The 21,262-nt window shown below is 38.6% G+C and overlaps 1 protein-coding gene across 2 annotated transcripts in view; it reads left to right on the plus strand.

Annotated features, from left to right (window-relative positions):
• Positions 1-4,877, plus strand: part of satb2 (SATB homeobox 2) — a 41,880-nt gene extending 37,003 nt beyond the window's left edge. For both annotated transcript variants that reach the window (XM_051906645.1, XM_051906644.1), the window contains one exon: positions 192-4,877. In XM_051906645.1, coding sequence (XP_051762605.1) covers positions 192-812 — 621 coding nt within the window. In that variant the 3' untranslated portion in view covers positions 813-4,877. The remainder of the gene's footprint in view (positions 1-191) is intronic.
• Positions 4,878-21,262: the final 16,385 nt, after the last annotated feature.

Here is a 21,262-nt window from a genome sequence, read left to right on the forward strand (position 1 = left end):
CAATCATAGCCTGGGGCAGTCTGGTTGGATTTTTACCAGAGTTGATCACATACTCAAGTGCAGAGAGGACATTAACTCCAAGAGACATTCATTGAAAGGACACTTTGAACTTTTAAGCAGTTTTCAATTATTCCATACTGCTGACTCTTGTTTATAAGTTTACTAATAAAACTTTTCATCTTTCTCACTAGGCACTTCACAGACAGCCTATGCAGCCGCTAAAGGACCACTCTCCGATCCGAGAGGAACCTGTTCCCAGTTCTGGAGCAGAAGAAAACCCTCAAGCTAACGCAGGTTCAGGCAACAGCGGAGGGGTTAGCAACGTCACCAAGAAACCTCGCTCCCGCACCAAGATCTCTCTGGAGGCTCTAGGCATCTTACAGAGCTTTATCCAAGATGTGGGCCTCTACCCTGACCAGGAAGCGATTCACACCCTTTCAGCCCAATTGGATCTGCCCAAACACACCATCGTTAAGTTTTTCCAGAACCAGCGCTATCATGTGAAGCATCATGGCCGGCTGAAGGAGCTCGGATCTGAGGGCGGCGGTGTAGACGTGTCCGAATACCGCGATGAGGAGCTGCTCTCCAGTTCAGAGGATGCAGAGTCCAGTGAAGATGGACACGAGGAGATCTACAGCGGGCATGAGAGTGCGCCAGCCGGAGGAGCCAACTCTGTCTCAACTCCAGCTGTTTCTTCTGGCCAAGATGAGAATAAAGACAAAGGCCTGCCTCTAGGGTCAGCCAGACCCAGCTCCCTGCCCCCATGTGGTTCATCTTCAAGTCCCCGAGATCAAGCAGAATATCAGAGATAAAACAGCCTCCGCAAAGACTATACTGTAGGTGGGGAGAGGCAAGGAGTGAGCACATACAACTATTCTGTAGTAGAGGAGAGTGTTGAGAACAGCTTAGAAATTTCCTGACAAAGACACAGTGTCCTCTGAGGACCTGTAAAAGTCAAATCAAAACAGATCTGCATTTTGGTTGAGGCATGTAAAGTGTTGGTGTAGAAAAATGAGTTGTGAGCTACTCCTGGCCTCATACCTTACTAGTTACTTACAGGGATGTGATGGTACAGAAGCAATCCCTACAATGTACTGCAAGGAAAGTATTTGGCTGGCTGGAAAGCTTTCATTTCCTAGATGTAAATCGTCAAATTAAGGCAGGTTTCAAGATGGCTGCCTTAACCCCAAGTTGTCACAAGCATTCAAGCTTGCATGCTAAGAATGTCAAGACGGCCAGTCTTTCACCAAGTATTTCATTTCTATTCAGAGAGCGTAGGGTCTCTTATAAGATACCACTATCCATGCCCCCTCTTCACCTCTACAGGGTTAAAATGGCAGGGACAGAGCTTTAGATGAGCCATGGATCTCCTATAGGACACTAACAACTTCACTCCTGCCCAATCAGGGAGTCTAGTGGGCGGCTGTGGCTGTCCTCATCTTCCCCTCCATGATGGGGCATTCTGGCGGTCGCCAACGGAGGGCCGTGCTTGACTGCTAAAGCAGTCGGTTGGGTTAGAGGTACAGATGAGCTCTTGGGTGTACACATCAGCCCAGCCCAGGAACCCTACTATAAACATGTGGTGTGCTGAAAGGTCTACAGTTAGCCCAATGGCGCTTTTGAAGACCGCGCCATCCCTCCCACAACCAGCCACAACGATCATTCCAAGCAATCCCACACGGTTCAAGAAATCACTCCTTTACCCCCACCATCCATGCACACCCAACGCAGACTGTGCACAACATCACTATCCGTCACTTCTGTCCAGTGGTTGAAGGTTTGCTTTATACAGATATGTTTAGACCGTAGGTTTCATTCCAGGTTTGCTCTCTCAACACTTAAAAGGCAGAGAGTGTTGAGTTAAACGTAATTGGCAGGATGACTGACTGCTATGGACAGAAGGACAATGTTGAGGCTGACCTAGTGGAGAAAAGTGAACCATTTTCAGCAACTGCACTTGTGAGGAAGTGCGGTAGTCCTTCTCTCTTCCGTCACCTCCCACAGCTCTCTTTTACTGACTGTTGCCCACAATGTCCTGATTTGACCACACTTAGCCACACCCATCTCCACAGCACTATTTATTGCTATCTTCACCCTCAATTATTATTGTTGTTATTGTTATTATTGTTATTATGGTTGTTCTTGTTGTTATTTTTAGTTCTATTTTCATGGTCTAATATCAGCTTTTGGCTTGCAGCAGTTGTTTTGGTAATGAGAGACATTGTGAAAGAAAGAAACACTGCCAAAACAGAGAGGAAAGAATTAGAAGCAGTTACTGAGTGAATCATGTGATATATACTGTCAATTCTATCAGCATAATGTACTTTTCCAAAGAGAACAGCACTTGGCAGATGAGGCGTTGAATATTAAAACAATAGAATTAAGAGGAATCATTGGAATTTCTATGATCTTTTTGTGCATATGATGACAATCCTTCTCTTGAGCCAATCAGAACTCAGCAAGCATGAACTCTGCATTCTGATTGAAACTTTGATCAGCGTAACTTGAGGCAACATGGCCACCTGTTGCAAATCGTCCATGACACCGTGGCAACACTTGGATCCAGGGTTCTGATTTGTTTTTTAAAAAAAATCAGCTGCTACTTGCTCTTTCACAGATAATAGACAAAATATTGTTGTTAACCTTATGCTAACCCTTAAACTATTTTTGTTTTAAACAAGTGATAATTGTGGTCTCTGTCCATGTTTTGTCTATTACAAATGGAAATGTTTTATTTAGAATCTTTAATGTGCAAAATGCTGATGTGATTCTTGCAATTACTTTGAGCATCCTGACTCTTTCACATAGGCAGTGTCCACACCTGCACATGCCTACGAGTAATGCATTCCAGCAGAACATTAGTTAAAAATGGGTATAAACATAGTTTTATCAGAAAGTATGGCATCACAATCACAAGGATAAACTTCTCAGTCTCATGTCTGTAGGGTTGTATTGTAAGTATATAACCCTGAGAAATCGTTCTCCAGTGCGTTGATCATTTGCACCTTGTTATGATTTCACATGCTACATTTTTCACTTATATTCAAATGAAGACCAGAGTAAGGCCTCAAAGACTAGAGCTAGCTAAGACCAGGGAGTGACAATAATTCATATGAAAGTGTTGGTGGAACAAGAGCCTGGTGTGCTTACCTAGCAACTACTGACACATTGACAGTCCAAGAGTGTGTTGTGGTTCTCTGCTACTCATCTCTCCAGAGAGATCGAATTCTTCTAGCCATTTTCTGCCCAATTCATTGTCATCTGCATTGTCACCTTTTTCACTCTTGCTGTTTGCTTGAGTTTCCCTGGTCTGTATTTGCCCAAATCTGATCTTTATGGTCAATCATAAGTGATCGTAATCCCCCCAAAAATTTTTAAATTCTTAAATCAACAACCTTAAAATGCGATATTTCTTCTTGTTCACTGACAACAATCTACAGTCTCTTAGGTTATTTCACCCTAAAACCAGTCATTAAAAACTTTTAAAGTTTGTTACATTTAAGTGGTCAAAATGCTTTGTCGTCTTCTGTATTTTAAATGGAAAAAAATGCTGGATGTTGAATTTAATGACAAGATAAACAATCTGGGAGATCTTGGATACCTGCAGGTTTTGCAAAAGGTCTTTAATAACACGGTAGTGATTGCCTGCTTGATCTACACCTTACTTAAACCTGTCAATCATCAGTCACTTTTGGAGGCCCGCACCGCCTCTTTCATTACACTCCGAGCATCTTCTCCAAATCCCGCCACCCTGCTGAGCCTAGAACAGCTGGAGACAAGCACTTCTGATGAGTCCGTCCATATACACCTCCCAAATTACCCTCATAAATGATGAGAGTGTGTGCACGCATGTGTCTGTGTGTCCTAGACTGGTGTTTAACCTACCATGGGGGTAGCTTACCACTCAGCGGGAGCGAACAACCACGCACTTCTTCTACTCCATCACCTCCTCCTCTCCATCTTTGTCAGAGTTAGTGCTGAGAGCGACGCTGAAGAGAAAACAAAGAAGATTCCAAGAGTCCCTGATGAGCACTAGGTCAAGGTCACTGTCCAATTATCCATGTCTTTCATTTTCATTCTGTCTTTTCAGTTCTCTGTGCCATCTCTCTGTTCCCTCATTTTCTCGTTCACCAGGCGGGATAGTAATCGTTGTCTCCCATGCTGTGGTGTCGAGGTTAAGTGGAGGTGATCATGTCTTGTGGAGAGGGGTAGTTCCTTGAGAGGCAGCAGACTCCTGGATTGGCATGTCTGAGAAGTGTTGCGGTTAAGACAAAGGCTTTAATCATTTAGTCAAATCCACTATAACATCAGATTGACTTTCAAAGTTTTGGGTGGAAAAGCTGAAGGCCTCCAAGACCACTTTTTAATATTTACACATTATTTAGACAATTAGATCTGGACAATGTTTCTAACTTTGACTTCCCTTGTATTTATAATGTATCACTTAGATATGAAATGTACAGGTACACAAGAATGTCACATACAAAAGAGGAAGGAAATGCATCAATCATTTTCAACACCCCATGGATTTCTGAGAAAGGATGCTCTCGCTCATCTTGCTAATGCTTTCGTTTATCTTACAGTGCCTCTGAACTAAGCACAATGCTCCAGTACTTTGCTTCGGAGATGACAAAATTAGACGATCTCATAATTTTCATCATTGTTTTCATCGTTTTTGTACTCATAAACGCCTACAATGTGAATCAGGATTGCCACTCCTGAATTGGTACTTTCCTTGTCAATCGAATGCATTGTCATTATCACTAAGTGATAATTAACTTATGTGCATCATTTGGCTTCTTTGTTTGTATGACAATGTTTTGTTTTTTGATTTTGTTTTTCAAATGCTGTTGTTTAAATAAAGTGCATTCAAGGAACTATAGAACTATTGAGTGTGGGTTTGTTCTACCTGCAAACTCCTGACTGAACTGGGTGGTCTACAAGTCATTGGCTCAAATTGCTTTATCCTTAGTCCACAGAAGTTAAAAGAAAGCAGTGACTAATGCACAATGCTATGTTGTATTTACCAGACGGATTAGAAGTGGAGACAAATGAGTGGAAAGAAACAAAATACAGTTTCACTTGTACATTAAAGCAATCAAACAAACCATAATAGGAAAAATGTTACTGGAAATGACAATGTAGTGTTTCGTGCTTATCCATTTAGGAGAATTTGAATAAATAAATCACTTGATACTGCAATCTAGTGAGTAATGAAAAATATTCTAGCATATTGCTTCGCATTCTATCTGAAGTGTTTCTATAAATCACACTTGCATAAGTAAATTCCTTAGAATCAGACATTATTCAAAATATCCATTTTGTCCCAACTGAAAACAAACCTGACTTTCATTTCAACACAATAAACAAGAACTACACTGAGGAAAAGTTTCCTGCATCAATAATTCCACGCCTTATTGCATTTTACAACATGATTGCTGGAGGCTTCTTTGCATTCATTCCATTGTGTGCTCTCTTGGGCTCATTGTGGGTTATGAAATGCACATTTGCATATAAGTGATAAACTTCCACTGGCGTTAACTCCATTGAATTGCCTCAGCATATATGACAATATTTGTTATTTATTATTTTGTGCAATAATAAGAATTGGTTTAATTGCGTGAAGCCCCATCAGTCCCTTGACCTCATGCAGCCCTGCAGTACTACAGCCACCCCCAAACTCAGCATCCTGTCTCTGGCCACCTGCCAGGCTTCCCTCCTTTCCATGGTTCCCTTCTCTCCAGAACAGCTTGCAGTGGTGTCCTCTGGTTTTCATTCCACACCAGCCCTCCAATCTCCTAAATTGAACTTATTATTCGCTCAATTGGCTTGCTTTAACCCTTTCTCCCCCTCCAGGTTCAGGCCTGTATGTCATTAGCCAGAAGATTTTTCGGTCGCAGCGAGAGCGTCAGGAGCTGGAGGGGTGTAGCTATAAACCCGTGGTCCCTGGCAGGATTTGCAGTTGCATCCGCTGGAAGAGAGTCAGAGCTCATTCTATGAGTGCAGTGGAGCCAGACCACCCAGAGAGGGATGTGTGGCCCAGTTTGTTTTCTGGCTGATGAGTTTTTGTCCCAGCTGATAGCTTTTGCGACCTGGATCTCTCTCTCACTCTCTCTCTGCTCGTTCATTCTCTGTTTCTTCCTCTCTGACGTAAACATTTTAATGGCCATCTGTGTGGTGGTGCTCTTTATCACATATCAATAGGACAGGGTATGATACTGTATGGATATTATCCAGTGGCAAATGATAAGAATATAAGGGCAGCCTTGTAAGTGGCATTTAAGTCTTCAGAAAATACACACACACAAAAAAAATCCGCTCATATATTATTAGTGTCTTTAGCTACTATGTACTAACATTTAAAGGGGTCATGAACTGCATTTTTTATTTTATAGTGTTTCCCGATGTGCACTTATAATGTTGGTATGATTTTTACATCAAAAATTGTCATAATTTAGAAATTTGTTTGCAAAGCCTGCGCCCACAGTGAATCCAAAGTTAAATGTACTGAACAAACAAATAATGCTCTACTGAGACATTCACATAGTTGAAAATAAATAACCACTTTCCTAGCATTAGTATCCTTTGGAAGGTAATGTTATTTTTTTTCTCTTCTCATCTCACTAACACACCGGTGGGCGGGGCCAAAGACCCAATGATGTAGAAGTAGGCGGTCTTTCGTCACACTGTTATGTCATAATGTGACAAAATTCCAAATGAGTCGTTTTCTGAGCTCGGATTCAATAAAAGCTGTTTTTGTACTAATGAGAAAGTTTTGAGATCTGAATCTTACAGGATGTTTTTACAGTACAATGACCTCTTATATGTCAAAAGATCAAGGAAATTTAGATTTCTCAATTCATGACCGCTTTAAATGAATCATTTGATACAATGCACTTATTGTGTACATACATGTTATAACATTGTATTTATATTTTTAAAAATATCTGCATGTAATTACATCTGTAATTAATTTCTGTAATTACATTTATAATTACACTGTTAAGCCTTCCCTTACCCCTTAAAGGGTTAGTTCACATCAAAAATGAAAATTCTGTCATTAATTTCTCACCCTCATGTTGTTCCAAACCTGTAAGTCCTTCGTTCATCTACGGAACACAAATTAAGATATTTTTGATGAAATCTGAGACTCCTCCATAGACAGCAATTTAATTACCACTTTCAAGGTCCAGAAAGGTAGTAAAGACTTCATTAAAATAGTCCATGTGGCTGCAGTGGTTCAACCTTAATTTTATGAAGCGACGAGAATACTTTTTGTGCGCAAAAACTAAACAGAAACAATGACTTTATTCAACAAATTCGTCTCTTTCCTGTCTTTCTCCTACTCTGTTTACGTCCAGCGCTTCCAGGTTCTACGTCAGAATGCTGGCTCAGCCTGAAAGCGCTGAACGTAAACAGCGTAGGAGAATGACAGGGAAGAGATGAATTTTAACTATGTTTTTACTACTTTTCTGGACCTTGAATGTAGAAATTAAATTGCTGTCTATGGAGAAGTCAGAGAGCTCTCAGATCTCATCAAAAATATCTTAATTTGTGTTCCGAAGATGAGCGGCTTACAGGTTTGGAACGACATGAGGGTGAGTAATTAATGACAGAATTTTCATTTTTGGGTGAACTAACCCTTTAAACCACCCTTAAAGGGTTAGTTCACGCAAAAATGAAAATAGTCATTTATTACTCACCCTCATGCCGTTCCACACCCGTAAGACCTTCGTTAATCTTTGGAACGCAAATTAAGATATTTTTGTTGAAATCCGATGGCTCAGTGAGGCCTCCATAGCCAGCAATGACATTTCCTCTCTCAAGATCCATTAATGTACTAAAAACATATTCAAATCAGTTCATGTGAGTACAGTGGTTCAATATTAATATTATAAAGCGACGAGAATATTTCCGTTGTGCCAAAAAAACAAAATAATGACTTATATAGTGATGGCCGATTTCAAAACACTGCTTCATGAAGCTTCGAAGCGTTATGAATCAGCGTGTCGAATCAGTGGTTCGTAGCGCCAAAGTCACGTGATTTCAGTTTGGCAGTTTGACACGCGATCCGAATCATGATTTGACACGCTGATTCATAACGCTCTGAAGCTGTGCTCACATGAGCTGATTTAAATATGTTTTTAGTACATTAATGGATCTTGAGAGAGGAAATGTCATTGCTGGCTATGGAGGCCTCACTGAGCCATCGATTTTCAACAAAAAATATCTTAATTAGTGTTCCGAGGATGAAGGAAGGTCTTACGGGTGTGGAACGGCATGAGGGAGAGTAATTAATTACTATTTTCATTTTTGGCTGAACTAACCCTTTAAGGGTGGTTTAAAGGGTTAGTTCGCCCAAAAATGAAAATTCTGTTATTAATTATTCACCCTCATGTCGTTACAAACTTGTAAGCCATTCATCTTCGGAACACAAATTAAGAAATTTTTGGGTGAACTAACCCTTTAATCCTACACATACAACCAAATCTGTCCCTAACCTTGCACGCATCCTACCTCAATAGCAGAAAAAGTGTTTTGCAATACAATGTGAACACAATAAGTACTTAGCACTTATTTTTTGATGTAAGTACATAGTAGCTAAGGAAACCTAATATAAATTGTGACCACTACATCACCAAGTGGCAAGAATGCTATCCAACCCAAAGTCTAGGGAAAAGGAAGACAAGTCTGAGAATCAAGCCCTGAAAAAAAAAGCCCTCAAACCACTTAAACAATATATCATATATGTACAAGCAATTCAATAACATTAATAATAGTAATAATAATAAAGAGATTTTTGAAAAATGAAATAAAACATGGGTACAGTTTACTGTTATATAATAAATTAAATCATACAATAATCATACTGATTGTAATTTTGCTGTGATTGGTATGTAAAAATTCCAGTTATGTAGATATTGTATATCTGTCACGGTTGTTCTGTTAGTTTCGTTTTCATGGACTTTTAGTTTGTAGTCATTAGTCACGTTTCCTTTGTTTAGTTTCCTGCCACGTAATTGTTGTCATGGAGATTAATTTAATGATCACAGGTGTTTGTCATTATTACCCTCATTTGCCTTTGTATTTAAGTTGCTCTGTTTTCTGCTCTCATTTGTCCAGTCACGTTAATGCTAGTGTTGTGTTTGCTCTTGTGGATTATTAAAGCTTTTGAACCTGATCTTCTTCCTCCTGTTCTTCCTTCAACCCAGCGTGACAATAGCATCCTTTTACCTGGAATTAAATCTTATTATATATTTATGTTTATGTAATGTGTTTTTGTACATATGCATGTATTAGTTATGTATTTAGTTTTGTGTTTTATTTAAAAAACAATCAACACAAATAAAAAGAAGAAAAATAAAAAAATTATGTCTACTGACCTGTATATTTCACTTTGTTCTATAAACAATTTTTGTGAAATTATCAGTACTTGTGTGTGTGTGTATATATATATATATAAAATTTTATCTTTCAGTTTTTACAATTCATGTAGTATTTTTTTTTCACTGCAGTGTATTATTGAGGTATAAGCTAAAAGCATGTAAAAAAAAACTGTGGTTGGTTGCATTACATGTCGGTCTGATGTGTACTCCTGTCTAAGTAGATGGCTCTTGGAAAGAATAAGCTGCAGCACTAGTGATGATGTTTAATGCCAGAAGGTCTGCGGCATCTGACACTTTTATGAGTAATGAAATGGCTTTACCAAATGAAAAACACTGAAATAAATATCTACAAAACTGACCGTATGATCATATGGACACTGTTTGGAGGGATCATATAGCAACTTCTTCAGTTTGTCATGTGAATATGATAATCAGGTCAGGGCCTCTGGGTAACTGGGCATCACTTGGGCATGAGCGAAGCACACACCCCTGAATAAATATTGGCCCACCAAAGCACCATCCAAACTTGCTAAAACTGTGCTGTCTGTTTGTAATTATCAAACCACAGAAAAGTGCGTGTGAGGAAACTCAAGGGGCCCATGTGGCCGAGGGATTTAAGCGGACACAATAAAAGGCATCATTGTTTCTGTGGGAAAGGTTTAGATGTCGCACTCCATGTGACGGAGAGCTGTGAGGTCGTGGCTGTATGCGGTTTCACTGTGTTGCTTTGTGTTTACATCAATGTGTCTCTGAGCAGGTCTGTGTGTGGCCTTTTTGACAAATACTTTGATTCTGTTTGTTGTATCAGCCCTCTTTAATGCTTTTTAAATTGTGCCAGGGACTCGTATTTCCTGATTAAGTGACAAAAACATCCTGGAAAACAATGGTTTGCAACACTAGGGGATTGCATGACATCAAATACACATCTAGTCTAGGAGATTAATGGAGTTTTGATGTTGTGTGTCTTTTAGATGAGAACTGAGCGGTTAGACACAGAATGGAGGGTGATGGACAGAGAACAGATGAACTGAGATTGACAGCTCTCTGCCAGGGGAGAGGGGGCAGCTGCCAGGGCACTGCTGCTGGGGTATTAGGGCCTGATGGCAGCGTGATTAGGGGCCATTAGAGGTGAGAGAGAGGGGGCGGCACAGGACGCAGGTGCACCAATGCCTGTTATTACCCAGAATTCAGCGGGGTGAAGCGCAAACACACACCTGTGGTCTCCCGTTGGCACGCTCGCTACCCACCCCCCAATCTCACTCCCGCACATTAATACACACACTGATAAACACACTAATACCCAGAGTGAGCTTCCTCGCAAACTGTTTGGCTTTTTCTCTACTCCGTGTACATTATGTCTCTAAAACTGATTTTTTTTTGCTCACATTTATAAATATACATGACACATAATTCTGCATTGTTTTTCAAATATAAGCTATAGCTATATCAAACAACCCATTTGTTCACTTTCATGTTTAAACCGATGGTTCACCCAAAAATTTAAATTCTGCCCAGTCTTATTATTGTTCACTAAAACTAAAAAACTACACTCAAAATTGGTAACAAATAATGCTGAAATAAAATAAAATATTAGATGAAAAATGTTGTCTTGAATTAAAATTTCAGTTTAAATATTAAAATTACTAAACGTAAAAATGAAAGCTTAATGGTAATATTGTTCAAAACTCATTAAAACTGAAATTATACAAATCAAAGCTAATTTAAAATATTAATAAATTCTATAATAGTATATAAATAAAATATCAGTGATTTACTCACTCCCATGTTGTTCCAAACCAAAATGACTTTCTTTGTTCTGTGGAGCACAAAAGAAGATATTTTGAACTGTTTTTGCCCCTTTAATAAATAGTAAGTAAATGGTGGGGTCAAATAAAAAATAAACTTTTCAAAATATCTTATTTTGTGTTCCACAGAATAAAAAAAATGGGTTACACTTTATTTTAAGGTGACATAGCTACATTGTACTTACTCAAATAAGTACTGAGTAATATTAATTACATGTACTTGCTATGGTTAGGGTTTGGTTTAGGGTTAGTTACTAATACTTATACATAATTTACTGTTATTACTATAGTAAGTACACTTTAAAATAACCAAAGTTACCAAAAAATGTCATCCAGGTTTGGAAAGAAAAATTATGACAGAATTTTCATTTTTGGGTGAACTATCCCTTTAAGCACGAATATCAAGATGGACAAAAAGATCTCTGATGCTAGAATAAGTGCCAGAGAAGCTCAGTGGAGTTCCTGCTCATCATTTGAGTGAGAGATTGAGGATGGGAGGAAATGTGAGCTGTCATGATGATGTCCCAAGGGAGAACGGGCTAAAGCAGGGCATCTGTCACTGGCCCGTATCAGAGTGTCATACGACGACACTAATGCACCAAACAACAACATTCACATGAGCACAACCCAATCAGCTCTCATGAACAAACATTCAATTACCTCAACCGAGCATGAAAATCAAAACTGTCTCCGTTTGATTGGTGCCCCTAATTAGCTTGACAGCAAAAATAGAAATGGCTTCTGACAAACACAGGAATACTTTTATTCTGCGTTTCGCAAATTTAGATATCTGGCCTCACAAGCAAGGACATGGTGGGATACCTTAGTTTCTAAGTGGGATATTTAGATTTGGTTGGTTTATGGAGTCCGCACAGGAGATGCATTAGCAGGGGTCAGATATGTGTGGCAAAAAAATAAAATAAAAAAAAGCTATTTGTGGTAAAAAAAAAAAAAACAAAACAAAATAACAAGGGCTGCAGTGGGTTTGATTTGTCTGATTTAATCAGTATCCCCGTCAAGCACAATATTCAATATAAGAGGCCAAACAGCTGCTGCAATTAAAAATGTATAATGCGCCACATTTCTCTAAATCCCAGAATAACTAATCTCCTCTGTAACATGAAAAAAACATGAGAGGAAATGTAATGATTTCATCCATCAAAAACCTGAACACACACACCAGCTCACACATTAGAAGGTATCTACGGTATCTGAGAGTTATCCAGCACTGCCCACTCCTCATCTACGATATTACAGATGATGGGATCTTTCAACTTTTCAGAATCTGCAGTTTTCCTGTAATTCATAAAGAATATATTGTCAAAACACCATTGCAAAACATATACAATATTTCAATTAGATTAGTTTACACAGTCCACAAAGTAAATGGGGGTGAGCTAAAAGGTTTTGTTAAATTGACTTAACTTCTGGAGTTTTTTTTTTTTTTTTTTTTTTTTTTAACTATTCTAACTATAACCCCTATACAGTAGCTACTGTAAGTAAACTATATCTGAGTACAGGGAAAAAAGAAGAAAGTATGCCTGGCTTCAGATATTAACAAAATTCTAGATAGTGTAGAGAGCAGACGGTATGAATGTTTGGGAAAACACTACTTATTTTTGCAATTCTGTTTGATGCACACAAGTGACCATTTAGGCCTATAGTCTTCAGCTTTGAGAAAAGTCCCACGACCCACAGAAAACATGACTCTTTAGTTTTACATTTTTGTCTTTTCATGAAAGCACATCTCTTGTATTAGCTAGCTTTTGAGACTGAACCAGGTTAAGATCGATAAAAAATCCTTTATATGTGAATGACTCTGATAAAGGAATGCATTTCACGGGATTGCTGTAAGATGCCATCACAGCCTCCGCTCTCATGCCCAAAGGCGGCCAGGGCATGATGACAGGTGTGCGGAGCAGGCCTGCCCGAGGGGGTCCCGGGGTGAAGCGCCTCCACTTCTCTATAGCTGATGCTTTCTGACAGTCGGGCACTCTTATGAGGACAGAGCTGCAAAATTTAACACAGTTCAAAACATAGTACTTTATAGACATTTCTTGAGACATCTGTGTTAATGACAAATAAATAAATATTGAAACAAAGATGCACAAAAAAATTACTAAAATGAAAATGGAAATAGAAAGATAAAAACTAATTCTAAATATTAATAGAAATTATAGTAGTATAAGCTCCAACACAGTTCAGTGCAAGAAAACATGAAAGATCAACATACTAGTAATACTCCCAGCTTGGCTTAGTTCCTAATGAGCAAAGCTAGAGTATGGACATAGTATCAAAACAATGGGCTGTCCATTAACATGTTATTCTCTCAATGCATTTCCATACGCTCCCTCTAATATCCTCCTTATGCAGTGACACATCATCCATGAATGATTGACCCATTCAGACGTGACATTGGCAAGTGCTGAATTCGCTTTAGACATTAACCACAGTACCAGACGTGACTGAGCAGCCCATCTCCCCGTCACTGATTGTCCCTTTATTGTTTACCTTATTAAAGCCAGACTGATGGCTGTCATTCTTTTATCTATCAGAGTCTGCCTTTCACAGCCTGATATTAAACTTAATATGTTCCTTTAGCCAAGTAAGCAGATACTTGTAAAGATTTACTATGCAAAAATAATTTTATACCAAGAACTAAAGAGTGACACCCTGTGCGAATTAGGGCAGCGTTTGGGTTGCTTGAAATCTGTTAATGGTTACTATTAAAACCTTTTTGGAATACATTAGTGGTAGAGGAATATGATCAGGGACAAAATAGAACTCAAGCACCAAATATAAGTAAAAGATAATACGCATTGGTGAGTAAAATAAAAGTTCTTGCTTTTATACAACAACAAGTTAATATTACATAACTTAATATTTTATAAATAATATTGCTTATTACTTTATTTATCCAGTGAAAAATATTACAAACAGAGCAACAGCAGAAATAACTATTGAGCATCTCGAAGCAGTTCCTTGGTGGAGTTCCTGAATGATTGGTTTTAAAATGAATCAGTTGAGTGAATGTTTCACCCATAAAGAGAGTCATTTGTTTAGTTTCTGAATGAATCAGTGTTTATGAACAAATCTGCTGAGTGAATGCTTCACTCATATAATCACTGGCTGCGTCCGGAATCGTATACTCTTGAGTAGGTACTTATTTTGAATAAGTATTTATTTTGCAACCGCTAAAAAAAGTATGTTCCATATAGTATGAATGTAATCTGGACGCATTACATTTACCATGTTGTCATTATCATGTGACCTACCAGCGTTACGTTGCTTGACTGCCATTCACAAATCCTCTCCCATGGCCTCATGGGATAGTAGTGTCTATGCACACTTCAGCATTTCGCCGAATGGTCATCTGGGTACTTTTTGCCTACTCTTTTATAAGTATTGTGAACTTGTTTAGTCACTTGTTTAGTTTATGAATGAATTAATGTTTTTCAATGAATCGGCTCAAAACTAGTCTCTTGTTTCGTTCCTGAATGCATCAGTATTTTGAACGAAATGGTTGAGTGAATGATTCAATGACTCACTCATAAAGTGAGTCACTTGTCGCAACTGGTGTAAAGATGTAACCTGCAGAAAGATTTGGTGAAAAATCTCCAATACTAATGCATATTGCATAATATTGAATAGTCTCGAGATTAGCGTCCTAAGCACCAGGTCATGTGGTAAACTTGCCTGACATCCACACACCCCAAAAAAATATTTGAACCCTCTTTTGTATATGTGTGCCGCACACATATAGACTTGTCACATTACCACACAATCCCACGCTAATGTAGCTACACACATTATTCAATATTCATCAGCAAGCTGTCACATAATACACTTCTTCCGCCAACTCAATCACCCTACGCTGGTTAACATCTGACAGAGCAGACCAACCCCAAGAGCCTGCCATGTCTCTAATCTCCCCCTCCAGCTAGCCCAGCCACTGTGGAATGGAGGTTTTTTTAGAGGGGCTCTATGTATAGCCGTCTCAAACATCGCCCGTGAGGCCACATTCTGTGGACACTTGTGGCGGATGGTGCCGTTTACAATCTGTGGGCTTCAGTGATTGTTGGTCAGGAACGTCTGTGTAAAAAATAGGAAATAATGATGGGCTTGGTGTTCATTGTGCCTCTTCATGGTATTAAAGGTCAGCATTGAATGCCGAGCAAAAGACACAGAGCTCGTAAACAGGGCTCAGAATAGCCTGAGTCCAGTAAGCTGAGAGAACAGCGGCCCTCCCTGATACAAAGAACTCAAATGGTGTTCATAGGAAAATGCATGGATTTTACTTGAGTTGAATTCATTTACTTAATTATAAGTGATTGGCTTAAAATGTCAAGTTGCCATTACATAAAATCTGCCATCATTGTAACAATAGCCAACTAAAGCATTAAATTGTATCGGCTTGCAAGAGATGTATGCAAACTGCTGCCTATAAGTATATACTTTTCAAGTAATCAATATAAAGAACTTTATCTAATGTTTTCTATGAGTGATGCGCATGTAACAAAGAACAATGTGCCTGTTTTCTTAAAATGCTGACACAATCACATTAACACACAAAAAAGAAATCAAGAAACACAACAAAGGTAAGTAAACTCAGTTACGATTTTCAGTAGAAGAACATTACTTGAAGCGTGAATACAAAATCAAAAATAACTGTCAATAAAACTGACAAATTGTCAAACAATATAACCACATAAATGGCCCATGTCCCACTGCATGCTGGGAAGAGGGTGAATGGGACTGAACCAAAAAAATCTGTATATTATTATTATGACAGAAAAGCTGTATTGACATGTATTCTCCAGAAATGAGCCTAAAAGTTTTCAGCATTTAGGAATAGTAAGTAAACCAAATACTCTTAGAAGACTACAATACTCTATAGCAAACCACAATATTCTTTCATTAGAAAATAGATAAATTTATAATAGATTTACTATGCAAACATTGTGAAGCATGTAAATACAGTACATGACAATGTATTATAGGCAAGGCTCAAAATGTAATGCTCAGTTTAACAAAATATGTAAAAGGGGTCCTGCTCTGTCTGTCTATCCACCAAAGGCATTTTGGTATGGAAAAGACTGAAAACTCCAGCCATAACATATTAAGCTTCTATTTGAGGAAAGAAACCATTTGTATGAATTTAGTTAATATACACTATATTGCCAAAAGTTTTGGGACACCTGCCTTTACGTGCACATGAACTTTAATGACATCCCATTCTTAATCTGTAGGGTTTAATATGGAGTTAGCCCTCCCTTTGCAGCTATAAACTCTTTCCACAAGGTTTAGGAGTGTGTTTATGGGAATTTTTGACCATTCTTCCAGAAGCGCATTTGTGAGGTCAGGCAGTGATGTTGGCGAGAAGGCCTGGCTCGCAGTCTCCGCTCTAATTCATCCCAAAGGTGTTCTATCGGGTTGAGGTCAGGACTCTGTGCAGGCCAGTCAAGTTCCTCCACACCAAACTCGCTCATCCATATCTTTATGGACCTTGCTTTGTGTACAGGTGCGCAGTTATGGTGGAACAGGAACAGGCCATCCCCAAACTGTTCCCACAAAGTTGGGAGCATAAAATTGTCCAAAATGTATTGGTATGCTGAAGCATTAAGAGTTCCATTCACTGGAACTAAGGGGCCAAGCCCAACCCCTGAAAAACAACCCCACACCATAATCCCCCCTCCACCAAACTTTACACTTGGCACAATGCAGTCAGGCAAGTACTGTTCTCCTGGCCACTGCCAAACCCAGACTCATCCATCAGATTGCCAGACAGAGAAGCGTGATTCTTCACTCCAGAGAACACGTCTCCACTGCTCTAGAGTCCAGTGGCGGCGTGCTTTACACCACTGCATCCAACGCTTTGCATTGCACTTGGTGATGTAAGGTTTGGATGCAGCTGCTCGGCCATGGAAACCCATTCCATGAAGCTCTCTACGCACTGTTCTTGAGCTAATCTGAAGGCCACACGAAGTTTGGAGGTCTGTAGCTATTGACTCTTCAGAAAGTTGGCGACTTTTGCGCACTGTGCGCCTCAGCATGCGCTGACTGACCCCGCTCTGTGATTTTACATGGCCTACAACTTTGTGAGTTGCTGTTGTTCCCAATTGCTTCCACTTTGTTATGATACCACTAACAGTTGACTGTGGAATATTTAGTAGTGAGGAAATTTCACGAATGGACTTATTGCACAGGTGGTAACCTATCACGGTACCACGCTTGAATTCACTGAGCTCCTGAGAGCGACCCATTCTTTCACATATGTTTGTAGAAGCAGTCTGCATGCCTAGGTGCTTGATTTTATACACCTGTGGCCATGGAAGTGATTGGAACACCTGAATTCAATGATTTGGAGGGGTGTCCCAATACTTTTGGCAATATAGTGTATGCGCATATATATGAATATATGAAATAGTTTTTTTGCACATCTCAAAAGTTTCTCCATGATTACCCTTGACTGTCAAAACTTGTGAAATATAAGCAAGCTTCAACCATATAATTAATTGTTTTCAGTTTAAAAGTGAGTAATTCTATTAATGGCCATTTTTTGTGTACAAAAAACATATGTGAATTAATATGTAACATTTTCTCACACCACTCTCAGCCCTCATCTCTTTCTCCTCCCTTTAGTAGCGATTAATGAGTTCCCAGGCCGGTATGTATGAGAAACTCTGCTGATTTCTGACCCCGCAGTAGTGAATGGCTAAATGTCAGTCATTAAGACAGTCAGTGCAGTTGGTATTAACTTTCCACTTTCAGACTAGGTTACATAAAGATGGCCAGAGGAATCATGGAGATCTTCCAGTGTGAAAAAGAGTATGATAACTAGAGAAGATACAAGATACAGACCTTACTCACAGTCCATTCATTTATTTATATTCGTGCTAAGATTTGATGTGAGATATTTTGAACTGTACACTATTTTGAGTCTTGCTAACATGCCGTGTGAGTGTGTGCGATCGTGCGTGTGGGCATTGTCTTTGCATTACCCTGTGTGGGCGGCTGTATTAGCTCACCTGTGCGGCACAATGCCTCATGTCCCCGCGGTCACACTCAATTAGCCGCCACTGAGCGCGTGCAGGGCTGCCTCTCTTGTTTGCTGCCATTGGCTGATGGCCCCGGTGATAGCATTGAGCTGCTGTCTCCTCTCCAGCTCCAGCATGCAGCGTTCTGTCTGCAGATGGCTGGTATGATAGCATTCACAGCTGCACCGGGACACTTTCATCTGCTGCACATCTCCTGGCAGGATGCCATGCACAAGCAAGTAAGGGCACGAACTGTTACCGGCCACCCACTGCCTTACTATGGCCTGTCTAAAGCAGAGGTCACACAGGTTAGGGTTGCAATAAATAGTCACAATAGAAGACAAACATTGGTCACAATGAAAACAGTGCTAGCTGGAGCTAACGTTTGCTAATCAACAAGAGTGACAGGGAAGAGTCCTCTTGTAATCCACTGTCAATCCTATAAATCCCAGAATCATGATTTGCTTCCAGTGCTTATGGTTTGTGCCTTGTCCAAAGTTTTGAAGGGTATAATTCATCCACTGTGAAACTTAAGTTGTTTTGTATGTTGCTTTTTGGTTCTTGGGAATTTTATAAGATTGCAATTTGAGACATGTTATGGACTCTAAGATCATAACTTGACACTGAGTTAGAGCCATAGGCGGCGATTTATGTTTCTGCCGGTAAGAGCCCACTCTCTGTGTCTCGCAAAGGGAAACACATGGACTGCAAATATATTAGCAAATCAAACAAAAACACATCTTCATTCACATATTCTTTCAATGAGTGTTCTCGCAAGTTGTTCTCCAGAGTTAATCACTTAACATGCAATTTATCATCAGGCAAAAAACAGAAAGCACAAGCTTTTGTGTCAGGTTGTTAGGCCTATTTTTTAATGCTAAATATAATGGTAGAATTGCATGCATTACAACCACTGATCAGTGATTACGGCCCACCAGGACCCGATGTGAGATCCACCAATCAGAGAGGTTCGCTTATACCCGCCTCTGCAAGCTCACATTAATCTGCCTCCACTTTTGACTGCAACGCCCATATCATCTCAAAATCCAATCAACAACTGATGTATAGAAGTCCCTGTCATACATTCTTTTTCGATAATCTGTTACATTTATATGTACGTTACAATATGGAAGAAAACATATATAGCTACTTCTGTTTCATTGTTGGATTGGTGGCACTGAACCCTATAGTAGTCAGCATTAGTGTTCAGATACATTGACCAATGGTGCTCATGTGGGAGACACTGGTTTAACTCCATTTTCAGCTCTTTCTGTTCTGTTGGTAGTGAAAAGGCAAAAAGTAAAAAGTAAATTTGAATTGTCAACAGTTCATAAGGGTAATGATTCTTCTCACTTGCAGCTCAAGTGTGTATGTTAATAATGAATCAGTCACTTGAGTGGCACTGTATGGGTTTTAAGGGCAGCGACCTTCTCCTTAATAGATGACCACTCAAACAGTCATCACTCACCCAACACACATCATTATCTGTGAATGAATCATGGGTTTATTCATTAAGGACACTTTTACCAGGGAAGAGGTGACAAATTCAGCCAAAGGTCACCACTGTCTCTCACAACTGACTTCTGGTTTTGCATCATCTGGTTGATATCTTATACTTGGCATCTTTAAATATTAGGTGGTGTGATGTAGTGGACAAAACTCAAGGCTGGTCAAGGCTGGGAACTGGAAGGTTACTAGATTGAGCACTTCAAAAAGAAAGCAATGAGCCATTACCATCATGCACTTGAGAAAGACACATAACCCCCTGGTAACTCAAGAGAAATTGTAGGAATGCCTACTAGTGGAAGAAAAGAAAAAAAAGAAAAAAAAGTTACAGTGACATATTTTTTAAGGAATTGAATTAAACTTACAGTACACATATTGAAGAACAGTTTGTATTTGTGTTGCATCTTTTCATTGTTTTTTTCTATCACTTATTCACTAGTTGAATGGTGTTGTTTTCTCTAAACCTGCTTTGAAAAGTTCAAACAAGCTGAATTGAAAATATTTATCTTATATTCTAATATTGGGTAGAAAAAAGATACAGTGTTAACTTGACGCAAAGTAAATAATTTACACACATTTCAATCATTTATTTTGGATTTAGTACAATGACAAATAAAAGTTAATCATGAATTTATTTTGGATTTAGTACAATGACAAATAAAAGTTAATCATTTCATTTTGGAAACATGAAACTATGTAACTATGTAGCTATGCAGCTGTCTTTCACAAAGGGATCATCATATTTAGGGGTTCTCTCTCTCGTATTATATTCTTGTTCTTTTTAAACATTTTATACATCAAAGAATCCTGAAAAAAAAAGTGTCACAGGTAATTAAAAAAAATATTAAGCAGCACAACTGTTTCCAACATTGATAATAAATCAGCATATTAAAGTGATTTCTGAAGGATATTTTAACATGTAATAATATTTCACAATATTACTGTTTTCTTTTTCTGTATTTTTGATCATATAAATGCAGGCTTGGTGAGCATAAGAAACTTCTTTCAAAAACATTAAAAATAGTAATGTTTCCAAACTTTTGACCGGTACTGTATGTACATTATATACAGTCAAACCAAAAATTATTCAGACAGTTTTTATATTTTTGATATATTTTTACTAGTGGGTGCAGGACACTATAGTTAATTTATGTAAGTGAGGATATCAAAATAAAGTAAACTGTGACATATTATACCCAAAAATTCTTCATACAGTGGACTATCAGTAAAATTGATAAAAAAAAATTTGGAACCAAAAATTCTTCAGACACTTTGACCTGACCATGTTTTGCTTAAGTGTTATCTGACATAATTAAGATTATTTTTTTCTGACACAGTTTAACTCTGAGATCTTGTCATATTTTATTACTATTTTTTAAAACTATAGTGAATAAACTGTATTAATGAATGAAATGTTCAAGGTGTCTGAATAAATTTTGGTTTGACTAATATATATATATATATATATATAAAAAATCAGCATTTTCCATTTTGATAATCCTTTTCTAACAACCAACTTAACTATACA

Source organism: Ctenopharyngodon idella, chromosome 9 (genome assembly GCF_019924925.1).
Source record: "Ctenopharyngodon idella isolate HZGC_01 chromosome 9, HZGC01, whole genome shotgun sequence".
Lineage (NCBI taxonomy): Eukaryota > Metazoa > Chordata > Actinopteri > Cypriniformes > Xenocyprididae > Ctenopharyngodon > Ctenopharyngodon idella.